Raw genomic sequence first — 24685 nt, 5'->3', positions numbered from 1 at the left:
CTTCAAAATTTAAAAAAATTTCTCAATTTTTGAATTTTAGGTTATATAACCGGTTATAAGAATTTAAAATTAAAATTCTTTTAGAAAAAAAAATATTGCAACAAAAAAAAAAAAAAAAACTTCCTCCGAGTAATAATAATTGGCAAAAAAAAAGAAAAAAAGAAGAAGCCCGGAGGAGCAGGAGCTGGTACTTGTCCCATTAATTTTCCTTTTTTTCTTCAAACAATAAAAAACAGCTGAATTTTACGGCAAAACTGCTCTAAAAATGTAAAATTTCATTGAAAAAGTAGGCGCAGCCAATACACCATGTGGTGTTTTGGCGCTGTCTCCACACGCAAGTAGTGCCAGGGGCTGTCCCAATACGGTTTGATCTACAAAAAATGCGGGAATTTTTCGCCCAAAAAAATGTGACGTCAGCACGTTCTTAACCATGCAAAATCAGTTGAAAACTATGCGTCTCTTCTCCCGCATTTTTTGTAGATCAACGTAGATCAAACCGAAATAAGAGACACTCTGACACCACGTGTACACGTTTAAACTTTTCCAGCTGTAAAAAATAAAATTTTCAAAAAAAAAACATAATTTTTAATCACATGTCTTGTTATCACTGTGTTATCTGTTATCACAACGACAATTTTTTTCACGAAAATTCTTTATTTTTAGGTATTACCCAAAATATTTGAATAAATTCCAAAACTTTCCGTGTTCTCCGTCCTCCATTTCCCACTTTCACAAATGGTCCATCATCCGAACTTCCGGTGCTCTCTCTCTCGCTGTACAAGAGACACAGAAAACCGAGAGAGAGACAGTGATTCGTGGTAGAGACGCAGACACATATACACACACACAGAAAAGTGATCTGGTGTCTGTGTGTGTGTGTGTATATTGTGAGAAAGAAGAAGAAGAAGACTGCGTGGGTGTAATAATATGCGTCCTTTTCTCCCCCCTTCTCTTTCGATTTCTTTTCTTCAACTTTTATCACTTTATTCACAACCTATTTCCTACCGTTTACCACCTTTTTTTTTGAGGAAACTTTGAATTTTTATTGAAATTGTTCAAGCTTGATTCCACGGAGTTGAAATCTACCAAATTCAAATTCCACTGCCTTCCCCGGGTTTTTTTTCCATTTCGATGGGTTTTTTAAAAAGGAATTAAAAAAAACGTTTTGTTTTCAAATTAAAAATTTAAAAAATAGACTGAAAATTAGCAAAACTGGGATTAATCCCACGGAGTTGAAATCTACGGAGTTCACTTTCCACTGCCTCCTCCGGATTTTGTATTTTTTAAACATTTTCTAGTACTTTTCGATGAAACTTTGCATTTTTTCACCTAAAATTAAAAAAAAAGTTTTCTAATTAGCTGAAAACGATAAAAATAAGAAAAAAAAAACATTTGCGGAGTTGATATCTATGGAATTCACATTCCAAAATCAGGCCAAGACAATTAAATATTGTTTTTTTTTAGCTTCCAGCGCAAATTTTCGAATTTCCAAACAAAATTTTGGTTTAAAACTCTAATTTTCTACCTGAAAATCAGGTTTTTTCATCGAAAATCATCGAAAATTAATTAAAATTCAAATTTCCCTCCATTTCCCCAGTACGTACACCGTCACGCAAAATTGCGTACCCGTCCGATTTTTCGCATTTTTTTGAATTTGTTTTCCTGTTTTTTGATGAAAATCAATAATTTTTTGGCATTTTTCAGGTGCAAATGAAAAGTTATGCACTCAAGCGAGAATACTACACCTAACAGCAGCACGGAAGGGCCATTGTTTCTAAAAGTGAGGGCGAAACAAGTGAAAATCGAGGAAAAAAAGGAAAAATTAGAAAAAATTAGAAAAATACCATTTATATTATTTATTTTCATCGAAAATCAATTATATTTACAGTTTAAAATATTCTAAAAAATCCTAAGTTAAAAAAAAGGAATTGTTTTTTCGCAGACTCACACGAACCCAACACCGCCTGATATATCGCCAAACGATGTGTGGTACCATGGGGAATTAAACGAACACGATGCCAATCATTTGCTTCAGGTTTCTTTTGCGAAAAATTACAAAAAAAATGGCAAAAAATGGCAAAAAACCGGCAAAACATTCCAGGGCACATCTCCCGGCGCGTTTTTGGTTCGGCAAACTGGCCAGACGAGATTTTATCTGTCGATATTGGATCAAGACGGCTATCCGAAACATTTACCGTTGGTTTTTAAACATAAAAATTTAAAATTCAAATTTTTTTCAGCATCCGCCAACTCACCCCACCTCACTACTTTTTCGAAGGAAAGCGTTTCGAGACCCTTCGAGATATTGTAGATGCCTATCAGCTGGCTGTGATTCCAGTTCGAAAAGGAGGAATTATGCCGATTAATGGGGTATTTTTTTGCCCCATTACGGTTTGATCTACAAAAAATGCGGGAATTTTTCGCCCAAAAACATGCCAAATCAGTTGAGAACTCTGCCGCATTTTTTGTAGATCAACTTTATTCAAGCCAAAATAAGACACTCTGACACCACGTGTGATACACCATATTTGACGCGCAAATTTTTGCATTATTGGATAATTTGTTGGATTTTAAAGTGATTTTTCAGAGAAAAAAAAGAAATTTATAATATTGCGCGTAAAATAGAGTGTCTTGAGTCTGTAATCGAGTAGATCAAATTTAACGCGCAAATTTAATTTAAAAAAACAATTAAATTACTCCATGTCTTACGAAAACACAAAATTCTGAGAATGTGTATCACACAACATATTTGACGCGCAAAATATCTCGTAGCGAAAACTACAGTAACCCTTTAATTGACTACTGTAGCGCTTGTGTCGATTTACGGAAGTCAATTATTAATCAATAAAATTAAATTTTAAAAGAAATCTCAAAAATGGCAAAAAAATACAATTCTCATTGGTTTTTTCGTTATTTTTTGCCATTTTTGTGTTTTCTTTTAAAATTTAATTTTATAGATTAATAAATGATTTCCGTAAATCGACGCAAGAGCGCTACAGTAATCATTTAAAGGGTTACTGTAGTTTTCGCTACGAGATATTTTGCGCGTCAAATATGTTGTGTAATACGCATTCTCAGAATTTAGTCTTCCCGTAATAATTTATAATTTGTGCGTCAAATATGACGAATTGGTCAGAATATCGATATACACGAATATAAAGTTTTGTAGAATTATCTGTAATAGTAGTAGTTTTTGCGCGTAAAATATGGTGTATTGAGTCCGTAATCGAGTAGATCAAATTTAACGCGCAAACATGTCCACGTGGTCTCATTTCGGTTTGATCTACTTAGATCTACAAAAAATGCGGCAGAGTTTTCAACTGATTTTGCAAAAAATTCCCGCATTTTTTGTAGATCAAAACGTAATGGGACAGTCGCTGGCACCCCGTGCATGCCGGAATTTTAATATACCATAAAATTTGTTTCCAGGAAATCCAAGAAACCAAGTACCTATGCGTTAGACGATTCGAACAACGCGAAATCGACGAAATGAACTCGGAAATCGGTGATATTCTGTCAGTTTGTGAGACCGACGAGACCGGATGGATGTTAGGACGAAATGAGACGAGCGGTTCCGTTGGAATTATTTTAAGATCACATTTGGAACCTTTGGTAGGGAAAAGTAGGAAAGACTGGAAATTTCTAACTGAAAATTTGAAAATTCTAGGAAAAAACTGATGAAAAATTACAATTTTTAAGCAAAAAAATGTTACGTTTTTTTTCACAATTTTCTACAAAAAATTTAAAAAATTAATTAAAAAAGGCGAAATTGTGCTAATATTACGGGAACACAAAATTCTGAGAATGCGTATTGCACAACATATTTGACGCGCAAAACATAAAAATATCTCGTAGCGAAAACTACAGTAACCCTTTAATTGACTACTGTAGCGCTTGTATCGATTTACGGAAGTCATTTATTAATCAATAAAATTAAATTTTAAAAGAAAACACAAAAATGGCAAAAAAAAATTACGAAATGTCATTTTTGAGTTTTCTTTTAAAATTTAATTTTATTGATTAATAAATGATTTCCGTAAATTGACACAAGCGCTACAGTAGTCAATTAAAGGGTTACTGTAGTTTTCGCTAAGAGATATTTTTATGTTTTGCGCGTCAAATATGTTGTGCAATACGCATTTTCAGAATTTTGTGTTCCCGTAATATCTAATGTAGGCTTTGGCGTACCAAATACACTTATTTTGGTACAAAATCGCGGCGAGACCCATTTATAAATTGCCTACCTAATGCCTGCCTGCTGAAAAAAAAAACAAAAAAATTTTTTTTTTTTGGTCCAAGCTGGATTTCTCCAATTTATTAACACTATTTGAGAAAATCGATAAATCTCGATTTTCGGGGGCAGAAAAATCAATAAATTAACACTATTCAAGAAAATCAATAATTTGCCAAATTTTTGGAAAATTCGATAATTCACGTGGTGTCAGATTGTCCCATTACGGTTTGATCTACAAAAAATGCGGGAATTTTTTTTCCAAAAAAATGTGGCTTCTTCAGCACGCTCTTAACCATGCGAAATCAGTTGAGAGCTCTGCCGCTTTTTTTTGTAGATCAGCGTAGATCAAGAGACACTCTACAACACCGCGTGAAATTCTCAGATTCCGTGCTTTTACAGATCACAGAGGTGGCCGATTTGTCGGATCTACCGTACTTCTACGATACAGTATCCACGGACATGGTGCAATACAGCCCCATTGGCACATTTCTGCTGCGTCGATCGTCTAAAGGAACAGATACCTATGCACTGCTAGTCAAAACTCAATTCGATTTGGTCGAAAAATTCCTAATTGTTGGATGTCCGTCGAGAGGGTTTAGCCTTGCTGGTAGACCATTTCCCACTATTGGACATGTTCTTACAAGGTATAGTTTAAAGGCGCATTACGGTTTGATCTACAAAAAAGCGGGAATTTTTGGCCGAGAAAAATGTGACGTCAGCACACGTTCTTAACCATGCGAAAAAAGTTGAGAACTCTGCGTCTCTTCTCCCGCAATTTTGTAGATCTAGGTAGATCAAACCGTAATGAGACAATCTGACACCACGTGAATTTCTAGGCCACCAATAATATTCAACAATATCGTGGTGCTGAACCCACGTGGTGTCAGAGAGTCTCATTTCGGCTTGATCTACGTAGATCTACAAAAAATGCGGGAGTTGAGACGCAGAGTTCTCAACTGATTTTGCATGATTAAGAACGTGCTGACGTCACATATTTTTGTGCAAAAAATTCCCGCATTTTTTGTAGATCAAACCGTAATGGGACAGCCCCTGGCACCACGTGGAAACCTCTTCTATTCGGCGTTCTTCAAAATGACCTCGTTTTATCAGTGTGGCCTAGAAATCTCTGAATGGCCTGGAAATATCCACATGGGCTAAAAAGCCTAGAAACCGCGCTTTTAAAAAATTTTCCTTGTAAAAATTTCTCATTTGCAAAAAATTCGTTGTGGCCTAGAAATCTCCACGTAGCCTAGAAATTAGGGGTGTTTAGACCTTTTTTTACAGTTTTCCTCCTAATAATATTCTATTTATGATTTCTCACGTGGCCTAATAAATTTTACATGGCCTGAAATCCACTTTTTATAGTTTTGATTTTAGAAAAGTCCCTTTTTTCAAATACTGTGCCGTAGCCCACGTGGTGTCAGAGTGTCTCATTTCGGCTTGATCTACTTAGATCTACAACAAATGCGGGAGTTGAGACGCAGAGTTTTCAACTGATTTCGCATGGTTAAGAACGTGCTGACGTCACAATTCCCGCATTTTTTGTAGATCAAATTGTAATGGGACTACGGCGTAGCCTACAAATCTCCAAATGGCCTAGAAATTTCTACGTGGTCTAAAAACCTCTTTCGTGGCCTAAAAAAAATTCCAAAAATTTTCAGATACTGTGATCGAGCGATTTCCGGCGGAGTCCGTCTAACACACGCCGTCTGCGTAAAACATCAGCGAAAATCGTCGAGCCGCAGATCGACGGCCGAAGTTCGATGGCCGCCGTTTATCGGAAACGAGACGGCCTCGATGAGCAGTAGTCAGTATGATGATGGCCTTCGGGAACAGGTAATGACCTAGAAAATTGTGCAAAAGTTCGGCCACGTGGTGCCAGGCGGTCCCATCACGGTTTGATCTACAAAAAATGCGGGAATTTTTCGCCCTAAAAATGTGACGTCATCACATTCTTAACCATGTGAAATCAGTTTCTGAATTCCCGCATTTTTTGTAGATCAACGTACATCAAGCCACATGCACAATCTGGCAGCTGACCGAGTTTTCTTTTCAGTGGAAGAGTTTTTCCTAAATATTTCCTGACTGCAAAAAAGGATAAAAAAGGATAAATTAAAAGAAAAAAGAGTAAAAATTTGATGAAAGAGTGCATATTAATCAAGCGTAAGAAAATAAATTCACATATATATATTTATATTTCTTTCGCCAAATTTAAAATTTCCCCCCGAAAAATATGAATCGCCGTTCGTTTCCGCCGCCGCCACATCAGGCTCCGCAACGAAGTTTCAGTATGGTTTTGATGAAATTTGTGAGTTTTTTAGCACTGCGACACTCCGATATTCCGCTTTTGATTGGTGGCCTAGAAGTTGTTAGGCCAGTATTTGAAAGTAATGTGGCAGAATTTTAAACGTTTTTTCTTTCAGATTTTCCGGTCTAAAATCCTTATTTTTTCGAAAAATCTGATTCTTCTTTTTTTTCGTTTCCCCAAAAAAATTTATTTTTTTGGAATTTTTAGAGTTTTGGCTGAAACTTTTAAGCTAATTTTTTGAAAAATCGAAAAAAATTTTCGGATTACACGTGGGGCCTGGGGCTGACCCATTACGGTTTGATCTACAAAAAATGCGGGAATTTTTTGCACAAAAATATGTGACGTCATCACGTTCTTAACCATGCGAAATCAGTTGAGAACTCTGCGTCTCTTCTCCCGCATTTTTTGTAGATCAACGTAGATCAAACCGAAATAAGAGACACTCTGACACCACGTGGGATTATCGGAAAATCGAAAAAATGTCGTTTTTTTTTCAAAATTTTGGTCATTTTATTTTTTAAAAGAAATTTTCATGTTTTTTTCTCAAAAAAAATTATATTTAAAAAGATCATATTTTATGGTTCATTTTCTGAAATTGTTTTTTTTTTTTCAATTTTTCGATTTTCCAGAAAATCGAAAAATGACACCCTTGAACCTAATTAAAATAGTTTTTTAAACAAAAATTTCCAAATTCCTTGATTATTTAAAGGTGGTTAAGTCAAATTGTTTTTATTGCCTTATTAGACTCAATATTGTCTGAAAACACCGAATTTCATAATGAAACTTCTTGAAAACTTCACAAAAAAAGTTATGACGGCTCAAAAAATGACCTAAAATTAGTTAAAATTTGAAATTTGACCGACTTGTCAAGCGGCTGGAAATTACCTTTTTCTGAAATTACCGTCAAATTTTGAGTATACAATTTAATTATCTTGCATTTTCAACTCGATTTAGGTATTTTAAAGTCGATGAACGGCGAGATTTTTGGATTTTTTATTATCAAATCTCGCCGTCCATCGACTTTAAAATACCTAAATCGAGTTGAAAACGCAAGATAATTACATTGTATACTCAAACTTTGACGGTAATTTCAGAAAAAGCTAGTTTCCAGCCGCTTGACAAGTCGGTCAAATTTCAAATTTTAACTAATTTTAGGCCATTTTTTGAGCCGTCATAACTTTTTTTTGAGAAGTTTTCAAGAAGTTTCATTATGAAATTCGGTGTTTTCAGACAATTTTGAGTCTAATAAAGCGATAAAAACAATTCGACTACACCACCTTTAATGTTTCTACCAAAAAGGAACCAACAAAAAATCTTCTGAAAAAAGAGAAATTTCGGAGAACCTACTTAACACCTCTTATTGCTTATTGCTTTCTACTCCCACGCTCTCTAGATTTGCGCGGAAAGAAAATTTTAAAAAAAATTAATTTTTCGTGAAAATTGAGTATTTTTCTATGATTAAAGTCATTATTATTTTATCGTTTTTTTTTTGAGAAAATTAGTTTTTCTTGGTTTTGGCCTGAATTTCGGCCAGATTCCTTCTCCACGTGGAGTACACGACCGCATTTTTATCATTTTTATCAGTGGAGCGAGTTTGCACAACAATTTTATTATTTTCTAGACCCACAAAATTTTTTTTGATCTACCGTAGCTGGTAGATCAAAAATTTTCGACATTGATTTTCTCTTGAAAAAATTTAATATTTATTTCTTGTTTATCCTTTTTTTTGTCGACTTTCAAAAGAAAATTTCAAAAATTAATTAATTTAGCGGAAATTTTGAATTTCATTTCAAATTATAGGTCAAAAATACAATTTTTGAAGTGAAAATGCAGGAAAAAGTTAGCAAATTGGGTTTTTTCCGAAAAAATCTGAATAAAACATTTTTTTTAAAGCAAATTTCCGATCGATTTTGTTGAAGAAAACAAGCTATTTTTTGAAAAAATGGAAATTTTCAGCTAAAAGTGTTTTTATAAGCCAAAAATACAATTTTTGAAGTGAAAATGCAGGGAAAGTCAGCGAATTGGGGTTTTTTTCCGAAAAAGGCAGAAATTTTTTGATCTTTCCAACAAAAAAATTATATTTTTTGCTGAAATTTGCCAGTCCTCATAAAAAAAACCAAATAAATTATTTTTGCTGGAAAATATTATCAAAATATTAAAACTGTCACATCAAATTTGAATCCCACTGCAACTTTTTCCTCACGAGGGACGAGGAAAAGTGGTTTCTAGGCCATGGCCGAGGGGCCGACAAGTTTCAGCGGCCATTTATCTTGCTTTGTTTTCTTTTGTTTTTCACAGCTTTTTCCCGTTTTTTCTTATTAAAACTGATAAATAAATATTTTTTGCAGATGCTAAAACAATTTCCAAGTAAAAAAATTATGTATTCAGTGGGCAAGCAGCGGTGAAAGTGGTCAATGCAATATGATGGATTACGGGAATACAAAACCTAAACCTTTTCTGAAACATGATACATATGATGCTGAAATTACCTGATTTTCTTAACGAGACCGCTGAAAAAGTATTGAGGTTTTCAAAATTCAACTTTTTGTACGAAAATCTCGACTTTTTCACCAAAAAAGTAGAATTTTGGAAACCTCAAAACTTTTTCAGCGGTCTCGTTATGAAAATCAGGTAGTTTCAACATCTAAGCGGTATATTTATCATGTTTGGAAAAAAGTTTAGGTTTGGTATTCCCGTAATCCATCATATTGCATTGACCACTTTCACCGCTGCTTGCCCACTGAATACATTTTTTTTGACTTGGAAATCGTTTTGCCATCTGCAAAAAATATTTGTTTATCAGTTTTAAAAAGAAAAAACGGGAAAAAGCTGTGAAAAACGAAAGAAAACACGAGGAAAACAAAGCAAGATAAATGGCCGCTGAAACTTGTCGGCCCCTCGGCCATGGCCTAGAAACCACTTTTCCTCGTCCCTCGTGAGGAAAAAGTTGCAGTGATCCAGCCAAGCCCGCGAAAAATTCCCTCTCGATTTCGGATGCCGAAATTTGGCTCGAAACGAGAGATGAAAAATTCGGGAGATCCTGGAATCAAAAAGGGCTCCGCCTACTTTCTTTTAGATTTCCACCGGTCACCGCAAAAATGAAAAGGGTGGGTAATATCTGGCGGCCGACATCCCACGGTTTCCGCGCCTCGTTATAAATAAAGTTAGGAAGCCACGCCCTTCAAAATACACACCAACTCTGTGGGCGCGGCTTCCTAACTTTATTTATAACGAGGCACGGAAACCGTGGGATGTCGGCCGCCAGATATTACCCACCCTTTTCATTTTTGCGGTGACCGGTGGAAATCTAAAAGAAAGTAGGCGGAGTCCTTTTTGATTCCAGCATCTCCCGAATTTTTCATCTCTCGTTTCGAGCCAAATTTCGGCATCCGAAATCGAGAGGGAATTTTTCGCGGGCTTGGCTGGATTCAAATTTGATGTGACAGTTTTAATTTTAATATTTTGATAATAAGCTAAATGAATCAAAAATTCAATTTTTTTGTTAAAAAAATCGAAAAAAAATAATTTCAAAAAAATTTTTATCGGAAATATTCGAGATTTTTCTATAATTTTTCCAACAAAAATGTGAAAACTGGTGTTTTTTGCCGGAATTTTTGGAAACCGGAAATTTCCGAAATTGCCGGAATTGCCAGAAAATTTGAAAATTGGCATTTGCTGGAATTGCAGATTGCCGGAAATTTTGAAAAACTAAAATATAACAACTCGTTCTCAGGTAACAGAAGAAAAACTACGGTTGGGAATTACTGTACTCTTTAAAGGCGCACACCATTTTTTTGTTAAAGGTGGTGTAGAGTTTGTGGGTATTTTGTTTAAATAGACTAAAACTGGTCCAAAACCACCGAATTTCATAATGAGACTTCACGAAAAATTTCCAAAAATGTTTTATGGTCGGTCATAATTTCGAAAAAAAAAGCCAAATTTTGCTAAAATCTGAAGTTTCGCACACTTTTCTTTGTCACAGCCGCTGGTTTTTAGTTTTTCTGAAATTATCACCATTTAATCCTCATTTTGGTAATTTATCTCGCGGAAATTCGTTGATTGAGACAACTTTTAGGCCGATAGGCATCCAATTTTGATCATTTTTGGTTCGTGTCGAGACCTGGTACCATAGGCACAAATTGAAAAATGTCACTCCTTGGTATTACTGAAACTAAACATTATGAGAATGCGTATTGAGCAAAATATCTGACGCGCAAAATATCTCGTTTTAATATTTTTATCGAGTAATAAATGATTCCCGTAAATCGACACAAGAGCGCTACAGTAGTCAATTAGAGGATTACTGTAGTTTTCGCTACGAGATATTTTGCGCGTCAAATATGTTGCTCAATACGCATTCTCAGAATTTAGTGTTCCCGTAATAATATCATTAAAAACCGCCAAGATCATCGAAACAAAAACCATATTTGCCACGTGGCACAATGACATTTGACCTCTTTACAGAAGCCACGTCGCATGTTCCGTGGAACTTCAATTGACACTGCACTCGCATCGTCTTCTTCATTTTTAACAAGTTCAACTGCAATGCCGTCACCATCGACAACCGTTTCAACTGGAATTCCTGAACATTTGGTACGGAATTTTGTCAGAAAAATTTTTGGGTTTTCATCTAAAAAAGTTTGGAAAATTTTTAATTTTTAAAATATAAAATAGAAAATACGTTTTTTTGTTTCAAAATTAAAAAAATATATATTTGTCTAACAATCCTAATTTAGTGAAATTTTTTTTCGATTTTTTCAGAAAGTTGAAAAATCGAAAAAATCGATGGCATGTCAAATTTCTAGCCATTTTTCCTAATTAGCGATTTTTAGGCGTTTTGCAGAAAAATAAATGAAAGTTTGACAAAAAAGATGAATTCAGATGGAAAAAAAGCAAAAATTTTAGCATTAATTTGCGCGGTAATTCAAAACTGTTCAAAACTGTTCAAAGGTGGAGTAGTCGACCTTTCTTTATTGCTTTATTAGACTCGAATTTGCCAGAAAACACTGAATTTCATAATGAAACTTCTTGAAAACTTCTCAAAAAACAGTTATGACGACTCAAAAAATGGCTTAAAATTAGTTAAAATTTGAAATTTGACCGGCTTGTCAAGCGGCTGGAAACTAAGTTTTTTGAAAAAGGTGATTTCAAAAAAGGTTAGTTTCCAGCCGCTTGACAAGTCGGTCAAATTTTAAATTTTAACTAATTTTAAGCCATTTTTTGAGTCGTCATAACTGTTTTTTGAGAAGTTGAACTTTTCAGGAAGTTTCATTATGAAATTCAGTGTTGTCAGACAATTTTGAGTCTAATAAAGAAATTTAACTCTTTTTTTAATTTTTTGTTGCAAAAATTGAAAAATTGTATACTGAACCTGGACTTTTAATTTAACACAAACATAGAAGCATTGAAAACCGAATAATAGTCTCAATTTACTTATTTCAGATTGATCGATTTCATGATGAAGACGTGAATAATCATCCGGAGACGAGCAGTAGTACGACAACCGTTGCCGCAACAGTTGCACTCAGGAAATGTAAGAGTCTATTTAATAAAAAAAAACACCTCCAAAAAACTCGACTCAATCAATAATAATTGTTAACATTTGAATAATTGCAGCACGAGAAGAAAAGCAATGGAAAGAGTGTTGGCTGACATTATCGGATATTCCTGGCGGATCAAGTCAACTATCGGTTTTTGATTCTATGGTAGTTATTTATTTTTTTTCGAAATATTTGGTAATAGTAATAACTGTAATAAAATAGTAATATAGTAATACAATTTGATAATATCATAGTAATAGTAATAAGTAGTGATAGCTAAAATATACCATTTTTCCAAAATTTTGAACGGCCATAACTTTTTTTGAGAAATTTTCAGAACGTCTCATTACGGAATTTGGTAGTTTTGGATCATTTTGGGTTCAAAAAAAGCAAATTCTCAATTTTCGGTACTCCATTTTTAATCGTGAGAAATGAAACACCAATACAACGCAATAAGCATCATAATAATAATAAGCTATACAGTGCTCCACATAATGATACGGCCACCCCCAAATTTTGGTATAACTCAAAACTGGGCTAAGATAGCAAAACATAGTTTCTTGTCAAAATGTTCGTTGTACTTGCTAGCTTTGAGATAAGTAGTGGAGATATTCCTGAATCGTCCGTAAAAAAAGAAAAACCATTTTTTCATGAAAAACTATATGAAATAATCCACAAAATGATACGGCGAGGTGGTAGAAAATTAGGAAAACATGGAAAATAAAGGAACAAAAGATGATTAATAATCGACGGGATGACCATTTGTACGAATCACATCAAAAACGCGTGAATCCATAGAGAGATAAAGATTATCCAGCAGAGTTTGATCAACTTGATGCCATGCGTCAAGAATGGCTTTCTTGAGGTCGTTAACATTGTCATAACTCTTGTTTCCATCGTAGATCTTCCTCACCATAAATCCCCAAACGTTTTCAATTATGTTTATGTCCGGGGAGCAGGCCGGCCAGTCGAGAACAGGGATCCCTCTATCACTTATCCACTTGATTGTACGACGTGCGCGGTGACAAGGCGCTCCATCTTGTTGGTAAGTGTATTTTCTGGCCCTGTTTCGACGGATAAATGGTATCAATCCACGCCTCATTACATATCAGTAATCGCATCCGCTCATTTTCTTCGAAACGAAGCACAATTTCAGTCGTCCACGAGCGCTGATAGCCGCCCACACCATTACCCCTCCACCTTTGAAGTTGCGTCTGGAATAAGTCATTTTTTCTTTTCTCAAATCGTGTCAGTAATCACGGTAGCCATCTGGTCCGTCACAGTTAAACTTTTTCTCGTCACTGAAGATGATCTGAAAACAAAAAATGAGCTTTAATGATCATACCGTAATCCTCACTTGTCTCCAGTTAGTTCTCTGGTTGATTTTAGCAAACTGGATACGATTTTGGCGGTGTTTTTCGGTAATGAACGGAGCCTTTCGCAATTTTCGTCTTTTAATAAACTGAGACTTCGAAAGAACACGTCGTACGGTCTCAACAGACACTGGCAGGTTCATCTCCCTCTTAATTTTCGAGCAAGTCACTGTTGAATTAAATGCTCGACGACAGATTTTCCGCTTGTCTCGATCAGAAAGAAGTGGTGGGCGACCAGAAGACTTTTTGGTGCCATAAACCGCAGGATTGGAAACATATCGAGTGATCATATCTCTCGAGCGTTTCAAATCACGAGAAATCTGACGATGCGACAAGCCTTGAGATAGTTTTGCATCAATTTCTCCTTTTTCGTAGTCAGTTAAAGTAATTCCACGACCCATCGCTGTAAAAACACTAATGAACATGAACACTAACGTTTAGCAAAAAAAAACTTGCAAAGAAAACGAAATAAGAAAAAAAACAAAGGGTGGCCGTATCATTTTGTGGATTGGAAAAAGTGCAAAAATCAGAAAAATTGATTTTTCTAGCTTGCACAGCTTTATTTTATTTTCGCTGTATAATCAATAAATGTTGTTCAAGAGTATCATTCCACACAATAAAAAATTATTTCTCAGTACACGTCGAAAGAGGCGTTCTATCATAATTCTGGGGTGGCCGTATCATTATGTGGAGCACTGTACATATACATAATAATAAACCAAATATGCATATGCATAATAATCTTGGTTATTTTTCGTTCCAGATTTATTATATTGATTCCCGATCAGGTTTAAATAATTCCCTATATCAATTTTCCAGGGATCAAAACTACGGCAGCAGGTGGATTTGTCGACGTGTACTCTATTTTGGTTGGATGAGTCTGTATTCTGTGCAGACGGATGTCTATTTCTGTCACCATCATTTCCTCAACAACAGCCGCCGACACTTTATTTATGCTTTCGACCGTACACAGCGTTTCTCAAATGGATTCGGATATTGAGGTTTTTGTTCTGTTGATTTGAATTTCTCAATTAAGTAGGAATGTTTTAAAAATCAAGATTTTAGAAAATTTGGTGGTTTCGGTTTCTAGATAGGTATTTTAAATTTAAGTGGTTAAAAATACCGAAATTTCAGAAAATTTTTCAACAATCAAAAAATTGCATTTTCAAACAAAACTACCGGAATTGTTTCTACTATTAAAGTGTCTCAAATAAAATAAAATCGAAAAAAAAACCAAATATGTAGTAGTAAATTCTAAGAAAATCTCACTTTTTTAATTCGAGAAGTTCTTTACGACTAATTTTCAAATTGTTTTTTAAAAATTGCATACTCCTTAAATCTATATCTATATGCGCATTGCATAATTCTATGAAAGTATACGAAAATTGAAAAAAAACACGTTTAATTTCTCAAAAAGTAAAACATTTTCACATGCTTTCTATAATATTTAATTTGCTAAAACAATTCATCGAATATGTAGAAATAACAAGTATTTCTCAATTCTGTTGAAATTTTTTTTTCCTTCTCAAAAAGTTGATGAAAACTGGGAAGAAGGTATTGAAGAAAATCCTTGGAAAAATACGATTCAGAACAAAAAAAATTTGAAAAAAAATCCTCGTGGCCTAGGATTTCGCTGTCGATTTTTCTGACTTGAAATGCTCAATTTTAACGGATTTTCCCCGTTTTTCTTTTGTTATATTCGTAACTTTGAGCACGAATATTGCATTTAAAACAATTTCCTCATTCAGGATACTATTTCTTTAAAGGTGGAGTACCGAAATCTGAAACTTTGCTTTTTTGGACCCAAAATGTTCCAAAACTACCAAATTCCGTAATAAGACGTTCTGAAAATTTCTCAAAAAAAGTTGTGGTGGTTTGAAGTTCTGGAAAAAATGGTTTAATTTTTTTTAGCTAAAATCTCAAGTTTTGACAACTTTTCAGTGTCGCAGCGGTTGAAATTTGATTTTTATTTAATTAACACTATTTAATACATATTATGGTAGTTTATTACGCGTTTTTTCGTTGATTGAGATGCTTTTTCGATCGATGGTTGCACAAATATAATACATTTTTGTGCACCCATCGACCGAAAAAGCATGGCAATCAAGAAATAAACGCGTAATAAACTACGATAATATGTATAAAGTGTGGTAATCAAATAAAAATTAAGTTCCAACTGCTGCAACAGCTGAAAAGTTGGCAAAATTTGAGAGTTTAGCTAAAAAAATATACCATTTTTTCCAGAACTTCAAACCACCATAACTTTTTTTTGAGAAATTTTCAGAACGTCTTATTACGGAATTTGGTAGTTTTGGAACATTTTGGGTCTAAAAACGCAAAGTCTCAAATTTCAGTGCTCCACTTTTAAAGAAATAGTATCCTCGATGAGGATACTGTTTCTTTAAATAATGTTCAATTAGAAATAAAATGTATAACACTTTAAATTAAATTAATGTTTTAATTCCCGAATTTTGAAAAAAAATTATTCTAAAATTGCAGAAGCCGAACAATCTATCAAGACGTGCCACCACCAATGCTTCAAGGAACAATATCAGTTGGTGAACCCAACTCTCAAGTATCAATATTATCAATTGAAATTGATAAATTTCGATCGGAACTCTTAAAATCTGATATGTTCTATTCGGCACAAGTATCACTGAATGGTGTCAAAATTGGTGTTTCTAATGCATTTGCTCCTGCTGGTAATAAAGGACCCAATGAGATGCCTGTCGTTGTTATTGACTCGAAATTTGTTATTCCGTGAGTTTTTTTTTTGAAAATAGAAATTATTTTCCGAAAAATTACTGAAGCTTTTTTGTTTTGTCATTTTCTGAATATTATTTTTTTTCCATCAAATAATTTTTTTTTAATTTTAATTTTCTGTAAAAGTGGTTTTTGCAGGAAAATTTTGATTTCCAAAAATCAAAATTTAAAAAAAAATTCTTAACTTACTTTTTTCCAGCAGTTTTCCAGAATTAGTTTTTTTATAAAATTTCAAAAAATCAATTTTTTAATAAAAAATTGTTTCAAACAAATTTCACTTTTTTTTTCAAAAAGTAAATTAATTTAATTATAATAAATTTTTAAATTTTCACTTTTGAAAAAAAAAACGGTAATTTATTTGAAATAATTTTTTATTAAAAAATTAATTTTCTTTGAAAAAAACTTTAGGGTATTATTTTTTTTATTATCCGGAAAATAATTTCGAAAATTGATTTTTTTTGCTGGAAAAAAGTAGGTTCGGATTTTTATTTTTAATAAAAATAATTATCTGATGGAAAATTATTTCAGAAACCCTTTTTTTAAATCTTTTTTTTTTAATTTTTTGAGAAAAAACTAGAGGTTATGTTGAAAAAATTGAATTAATCAATTTTCTGAAAGGTATTTTTCCGGAAAATTTCTGGAAAAAGTATATTGGTTAAATTAAAAATATGATTTTTTTTCTGAAGGAAATATGTGATTTTCTGAATATTATTTGAAAAACATGAATTTATATTTTTGCCGAAAATCGTAATTGAGTTTTTGAAAAATAAATAAATTTCATTTGAATTAGTTTGACAAAAATTTTATACTAAAAATTTGATTTTCTTTTAAAAAAAAAATTTTTTCTGAAACTTTTTAGAAAATTTAATTTTTTTTTTGAAAACAGAGATACCTAAAAACTAGGTTTTTTCTGAAAAAATTAAACAAAATAATGTTGAAAAATTGCGGAAAAAGGCTAAAAAAAATTTTTTTTACAGATTTTTAATGAAAATTCTGGATTTCCAAAAAAAAAATCGTAGTTTATTCTTCTGCTGGAAAAAAGTAGAATTTTTTGGAAATTTTTCCAGAAAAACCATAAAAACTTCAATTTTCTGAAGTAAAGTATTTATAGAAAAAAACATTTCGGTACATTTTCCGAAAAATTGCTTCAAATAAGTGTTTTTGGTTATATGAAAGTTATGATTTTATAAGAAAAAACAGAAAAAATCGATATTCTACTGTTTTGAAAAATTTTCAACAAAAAAAAAACATTTTTAATTAAAAAAAAATGTTTTTGCAATTTTGAAAATTTTCTATTTACTGTCAAAAAGTGGCAATTACTCAGTTTTTGCCACTCTTAATTTTGGAAATCGACCAAAATTTTTTTTACATTTTTAATACTTTTATTTTATTTTAATTATTCGTATTAAAATAATGTAAGGGTCGGAACATGCTAAACTACTCTTGGTTTCATTAAAGGTGGTGTAGTAGAATTTTTTATTGCGTTATTACCGTATATTCTCTATTAGTTTTGCACCCCTTCATTTGTTTCCTATTTTCAGGAATTCAAAATTTGCAAAATAAAATCGTTTTACAAATCAGGAAAATTCTTACAGACTTGGTATAACAAGTCAAAATTGGCAAAATATGAGTACAACTCGGACAATTTTTGCGTATCAGTCGTAAAATTCGTTCATTTTGGTTCATACGTTGTTATTGAAATAGATGATATCATGCCATAAATTAATGGAAAAAAAAAGAAAAAGAAATGCTCGAAAATTAGTTTTGCACGCCTTACTAATAGAGGATATACGGTAGATTCAAAATTGTCTGAAAACACCGAATTTCATAATGAAACTTTTTGAAAACTTCTCAAAAAAAAAGTTATGACGGCTCAAAAAATGGCCTAAAATTAGTGAAAATTTGAAATTTGACCGACTTGTCAAGCGGCTGGAGACTAGCTTTTTTTTGAAATTACCGTAACATTTTGAGTATACAATATAATTACCTTGCGTTTCCAATTAGATTTAGGTATTTTAAAGTCGATGGACGGCGAGATTTGCTGAAAAAAATACAAAAATCTCGCCGTCCATCGACTTTAAAATACCTGAATCTAGTTGAAAACGCAAGATAATTGACTTGTATACTCAAAATTTGACGGTAATTTCAGAAAAAGGTAATTTCCAGCCGCTTGACAAGTCGGTCAAATTTCGAATTTTAACTAATTTTAGGCCATTTTTTGAGCCGTCATAACTGTTTTTTGAGAAGTTTTCAAGAAGTTTCATTATGAAATTCGGTGTTTTCAGACAATTTTGAGTCTAATATGGCAATAAAAAATTCGACTACACCACCTTTAAAAGCTCATTATTTTCAAAAATGTTTGTGGTAATTTACCAAAACTTTGACTGGAAAATTTAAAAAAAATATATCCAAAAAATTTCGGGAATGTTTTATTATGATATTCGGTTGATTTTTTTGCAGATGTATTCCAACGTGCAGTACAAATATTCAACTATCAATGAATAGTCACTCATCAATTGGAAAGAGAGGACGCCCGTGCGGTGTGACAGTGACAATTTGTCTAAATGAGAATAATGAAAGTATATGCCAATCACAAGCCGATTCAACTGGATTCGTATTTCGTGCACAGAGAAATCGGTGTCCCGTTCTACCATTGGATCGATATAAACCGTTGTTGGATATGATACGGTACGGGGGGGGGGGGGTCTCGACGCGATAAATTGGAAATTGTTCGAACTTGGAGTTAGAGGACTCAAAATTCGCTCAAAAACATTAAAAAATTGCCCTTGTTTAAGAATATAGTGGTTTCGATCATTTTCAGAAAAATTATTTTTTTTGCCCTAAAAAAAGACAGTAAAATTAAATGACTGAGAAAAAAATTGGGCAAAAATGAAGAAATTCTGAATTTGTTGAAAACGGGTAATTCATATATGCTGAATTCAGAAAATCTAGCTTTAACCCATCAAAAACTATTTAAAAGTGGAAAAAATGGGCAATTTTGGTAAAAAATCGCAATTTTGAAACTCCTCTAAAATGATTAATTTTGTAGTGAGAAGACTCGAAATTCACTCAAAAACATTTAAAAAAATGCAGTTTTAACATGAAAATTTAGATTTAAAAAATACGAATTTGAATTAAAAATGAATGTGGTGATTTTTCTGGAAATACACGGAAAATTCGATATTTTTCGCAAAAATTCATCGAATTTCACTGCAATCGCAAAAAAAACCACTCGATTTTTTCAAAATTCGTTGTAATTTAAATATTGATTTTCCAAGAATTTCACTACATACGGAAAATTACCGATTTTTTCGAAGATTTTTTTTTGGATTGCAAGAAATCACAAAGAAATGCCAAGAGTTAGAAATAATCAAACAAAAAAAACAAATTTCGAAAATTTTAAATGAAAATATTAAAATGTTGCCATTAAAATTAACTTGATTATTGGAAATAAATATATTCAAAATTTAATTTTGACATCAAAAATGATGAAATCAAAAAATGGAAAGCAAAAATTTTGCAAAAAATGTGCAAAAATGTGAAAAAAAATGTGCAAAAAAATGTACAAAAATGTGCAAAAATATGCTAAAAATGTGCTAAAAATGTGCTAAAAATGTGCTAAAAATGTGCAAAAATGTGCAAAAATGTGCAAAAATGTGCAAAAAATATGCTAAAAATGTGCAAAAATGTGAAAAAAAATGTGCAAAAAAATGTACAAAAATGTGCAAAAATATGCTAAAAATGTGCTAAAAATGTGCTAAAAATGTGCTAAAAATGTGCAAAAATGTGCAAAAATGTGCAAAAATGTGCAAAAAATATGCTAAAAATGTGCAAAAATGTGCAAAAAAATGTACAAAAATGTGCAAAAATATGCTAAAAATGTGCTAAAAATGTGCTAAAAATGTGCTAAAAATGTGCAAAAATGTGCAAAAATGTGCAAAAATGTGCAAAAAATATGCTAAAAATGTGCAAAAATGTGCAAAAAAATGTACAAAAATGTGCAAAAAATATGCTAAAAATGTGCTAAAAATGTGCTAAAAATGTGCTAAAAATGTGCTAAAAATGTGCAAAAGTGTGCAAAAATGTGCAAAAATGTGCAAAAAATATGCTAAAAATGTGCTAAAAATGTGCAAAAAATGTGCAAAAAATGCCTAAACCTTAGCTAATTTTATGAAATTTTTGTTGCAGTGAATGCCCGTCGTCGATTCTCTCGTGGCCATCACAAGTACTTCCGTCACACTTGAAACAGTTTATGTATACGTGCATTTCACATTTATATGCGCTTAATCCACAATTTATGAGCCAAGTTATAAGGTGAGCATTTTTAGAAAAAAATACTGAAAATTAGGAAATTTTTTGGAAAGTTTTAGAAAATCACAGAAAATTTAGATTATTTCCGAAAATTTTAGAATTTTTTTTAAACCCAATAAATTAGAACGTTAAAAATTATCTCTAAAAATTCTGAAAAATCATTAAAAATTCCATAAAATTCTAGAAAATCGCCGAAAATTTAGAATTTCTCAGAAAAATTCGGAAAATTCCAAAAATACCAGAAAATTCGAAACCAAAAATTACAACAAAAACATATTTAGATAAATTTAAAGTATATTAAAAAAATACTAGAAAGTTATAGAAAATTTTCGAAAATCAGCTAATCCTAACAATATATAAAGTAGCACAAACATTTCGCTAAGTCCGGAAATTTAGAATATTTTTCAAAAAAAAAAATTCATAAACTAATTTTGAAAATTCCGGAATTTTTTTCCCTATGACCGTAATATTTCAGAAAAATTCAAGATGTTTCAGAAAACACAGAACATTGCATTTATTTATTTATTTATTTATTTATTTTATTCATCATTTTATTCAATTTGAGGAATAAAAAAAATCAAAATTATCTAGAATGTTCCAAAAAATTCGACAATTTTTTGGAAAGTTTTAGAAAATCACAGAAAATGTAAAATTATTTCCGAACGTTTGAGAGAAAGATTTTTTTTAACCCAATAAATTAGAACGTTAAAAATTATCTCTAAAAATTCTGAAAAATCTTAAATAATTCCATAAAATTCTGTCGAAAATTTAGAATTTCTCAGAAAAATTCGAAAAATTCTAAAAATTACAACAACAAAAAAAATTTAGATAAATTTATTTTTAATTTTTAAATTTTTATTGGAAAATTTTAGAAAAAATATTTTTTAAGCCCGATAAATTAAAACCTTAAAAAAAGTCCCTGAAAGTTCTGAAAAATCTTTAAAAATTAAAAAAAAATTCCAGAAAATCTTTAGATAAATTTAAAATATTCAGCGAAACCTAAAAATATATCAGAAAAAAAATCAGGAAATTTCAGAAACTCGTGAAGAAAATCTATTATCAGTATGTAGAAAATTCCAATGATACTAAAAAATTCCTGAAAATTTCTCTTACAGACGAATAATCAATGATATACTGGTAACCTCAACAGCTGAAGATGTTTTTCGAAAAGATTCCCTTGCCACTGGAATTATCACTCAATGCCTCCGACATTTATTCAAAACTCCATTCGACGAATTTCTTCTCGAAAATGCACAATTCTCACAATCTCTGAAACAACAGAATCTAGACAGTGGAGGAGGAGCCGTTGAGCTTCTCGTCAATTTTGTAGATCAGCGGCTACTCACTATTCCACTTGCCACGCGGCTTTTGACAATTGCCGCCGAGTGTGCTGGTTGCCGATTTGGAGATGAACAACATGAACAGCATTTGATAAAGAGGACTTTAAGTGCTCTGCTCATACTTCGAGTGCTTAATCCAATTATTTTCTCCACTCTGAACACGGGAATCGGCAGTCAAATTGCGAAATTAGTTCAGATTTCTGCGAATTCAGCGGCTTCACAGACGCCGACAGACTCACTGACACCGGCGGCAAGCACGATTCGAAGAATGTTTGATAGAATTATTTTTCTGGTTAATCAGGTAGGAAAAGACCCTCCGGAAAGTTGGAAATCCTGAAAAAGCGCCGAAAAATAGTCCAAAAATTACCCAGCAAATGTGATGTAGAAAAATGTTTTTAAAAACGTATGCATTCTTTGCATTTTTCGACATTTTTTTGACATTTTTTCGACATTTTTTGACATTTTCCGACATTTTTTTCGATCGCAAAATGTCGAAAAACGTTGAAAAATGAAGAAAAATGTTGAAAAATGCCGAAAAATTAAAAAAACAACTTTAAAAAATGTCGAAAACTGTGAAACCAAGCCCCGCCCACAAATTTCCGAACTTTCGCGTCTCCGGAAATTTGTGGTGACTCATTTTATGAACGAGACTCGAAACTGGTCACAAATCTTGGGAAACCATTTTCCGCGTGGACACAGAATTCGAGCTTTTTGAGTGGGCGGGGTATGCAAAACAAAGCCCCGCCCATAAATGTCCGGAAATTTTTGGTTTCCCCAGAGTTTGTGGTGACTCTAAAAAAATTGACATTTTTGAAAAATCACCGAAAAACCTCACAAATTTCCAGGAATTTTTGTCTCCAAAAATGTTATCCTCCGAAATTTGTGGTGACTCGCGATTTTCCAAGCCCCGCCCACAAATTCCCGAATTTTCGCGTCTCCCGAAACGTTTTCCTCAGTCGTTGTGGTGACCCTTAGAAAAAATGCTCAAAAATTTCCACGAATTTACGTCTCGGATATTGTGCTCCTTTGGATATTTGCGCCACAAAATTTGCTAAAAAAGCAGAATGTAGGCGTGGTTTACAAACCAAGAACTCTGCCGAAAATATCTCGTAGCGAAAACTACAGTAACCCTTTAAATGACTACTGTAGCGCTTGTGTCGATTTACGGGCTCGATTAAAAGATATGTTTTAATCAAGGTCCCGTAAATCGACACAGTAGTCATTAAAGGAATTACTGTAGTTTTCGCTTCGAGATATTTTGCGCTTCAAAAATGTTGCATAATACGCATTCTCAGAATTTTGTGTTCCTATAATATGGAATTTTCCGAATTTTTCGGAAATTTCTGGGACTAAAAAAATTGACTGATGCGCTCTAATAAAAAAAAAGCAAGTACGCTCTAATAAACATAGATTTTTGATTTTTTTTTGTTGCAGCAACAACCCGCTGAATCACCGGAAGACTCGGAAATCGGAGAAGTTCATACCGAATGGATATCCTGCCTTACATATATGATCGGACACTCGCTAACTATTCGCAGTGCCACTTCATCAGAAGATGTGCATCTTCCGTTACCAGTTCTTGAGCTCATTCGGCTTCATCATTTGTAGAGCCCACAGAGAAAAAAGAGACTTTTTTTTTAAATAGGCGAAAATTTAGACTTATTTCTCTTATTTTAGAAATCAAATCTTACGTGGTGGCGAGCTCTGCGAGCCATCACGGTTTGATCTACAAAAAATGCGGCAATTTTTTGTCCAAAAATTTTTTTGTAGATCAACGTAGATCAAGCCGACACTCTGACACCACCACGTGAAATCTACATATATATGTGCATCGTTTTACCCTCCTCCTCCGCCCGTTTCCTAATAACTTTTTTCTAAATTTCCGTTGACGCCCCCGCAGTTCAAGAAAATCGAAACTCGCGCGCGGCACAAAATTTTGAAATTCCAATTTCATGTAAAATTCTTGCACCCATTTCCAACCTTTGACATCTCATCACACATGCCCTGCTTTACTTTCTTTTTTTTACCCCGCCAGCCCCCCTGATCTGATCGGGTTCCTCATTTCGCCCCAGTTTATATATACATATATATATATATTTATCCTTTTTCTGTCAAATAATCTACCACCACCACGTCATCTCAAAGATGACCGCCCCGTCCCGCCCGTGAAAACTGAGCATTTTTCGAGATTTTCAAGAAATTTTCAAGCTGGACGGTTCCTGGAATCGCGGAAAAAAAGTTTTGCAAAAAAAAATTGCTGCTCTGTACACGTGGTGTCTAAGTGTCCCATTACGGTTTGATCTACAAAAAATGCGGGAATTTTTTGCTCAAAAAATGTGACGTCAGCACGTTCTTAACCATGTGAAATCAGTTGGGAACTCTGCCGCATTTTTTGTAGATCTACGTAGATCAAATCGCAATGAAGCATCCTGGAACCGTCGTGTCGGTACAATTTTTTGCATTCAAAAATATTTTCTGGATAACGAAAATTAAAATAATTTTTTCGGAAAAATGTTTAAAAACATTGAACATTATTGAATTATTTTCTCAAAAATTTCTGATTTTTTCCGAAAAATTAACCGAAAATTTATGAATTTCTAAAAATCACTTATAATTCTGGAAATTCACTCGAAATTCGATATTTTTCGCCAAAAATTCATTGAATTTCACTGCATACTGAAAATTATCGATTTTTCCAAGAATTTCACTGCATACTGAAAATTATCGATTTTTCCAAGAATTTCACTGCATACTGAAAATTATCGATTTTTCCAAGAATTTCACTGCATACTGAAAATTATCGATTTTTTTCGAAG

General features: G+C 32.8%; 1 protein-coding gene across 2 annotated transcripts; it reads left to right on the top strand.

Annotated features, from left to right (window-relative positions):
- Positions 1 to 1674: 1674 nt before the first annotated feature.
- On the top strand, positions 1675 to 23954 carry gap-3 (the record flags this gene model as incomplete). Of its 2 annotated transcripts, NM_058515.6 has the most annotated exons (16): positions 1675 to 1780; positions 1943 to 2035; positions 2102 to 2196; positions 2241 to 2370; positions 3430 to 3612; positions 4634 to 4878; positions 5896 to 6070; positions 11007 to 11135; positions 11985 to 12075; positions 12159 to 12247; positions 14275 to 14456; positions 15955 to 16215; positions 18679 to 18906; positions 20407 to 20532; positions 21645 to 22170; positions 23304 to 23954. In NM_058515.6, 16 exons carry the CDS (start codon positions 1721 to 1723, stop codon positions 23475 to 23477), a joined length of 2787 nt encoding a protein of 928 aa, NP_490916.5. The 2 variants fall into 2 exon arrangements, with proteins under 2 accessions (NP_490916.5, NP_001293339.1); NM_001306410.1 differs by lacking the exons at positions 1675 to 1780; positions 1943 to 2035; positions 2102 to 2196; ... (2 more) ...; positions 4634 to 4878; positions 5896 to 6070 and having other exon boundaries at positions 11019 to 11135; positions 23304 to 23477.
- Positions 23955 to 24685: the final 731 nt, after the last annotated feature.

This window comes from Caenorhabditis elegans, chromosome I (genome assembly GCF_000002985.6).
Source record: "Caenorhabditis elegans chromosome I".
Classification (NCBI taxonomy): Eukaryota; Metazoa; Nematoda; class Chromadorea; order Rhabditida; family Rhabditidae; genus Caenorhabditis; species Caenorhabditis elegans.
Note: the sequence above shows the minus strand (reverse complement) of the source record. Positions and strands in the feature narration are given on the sequence as shown.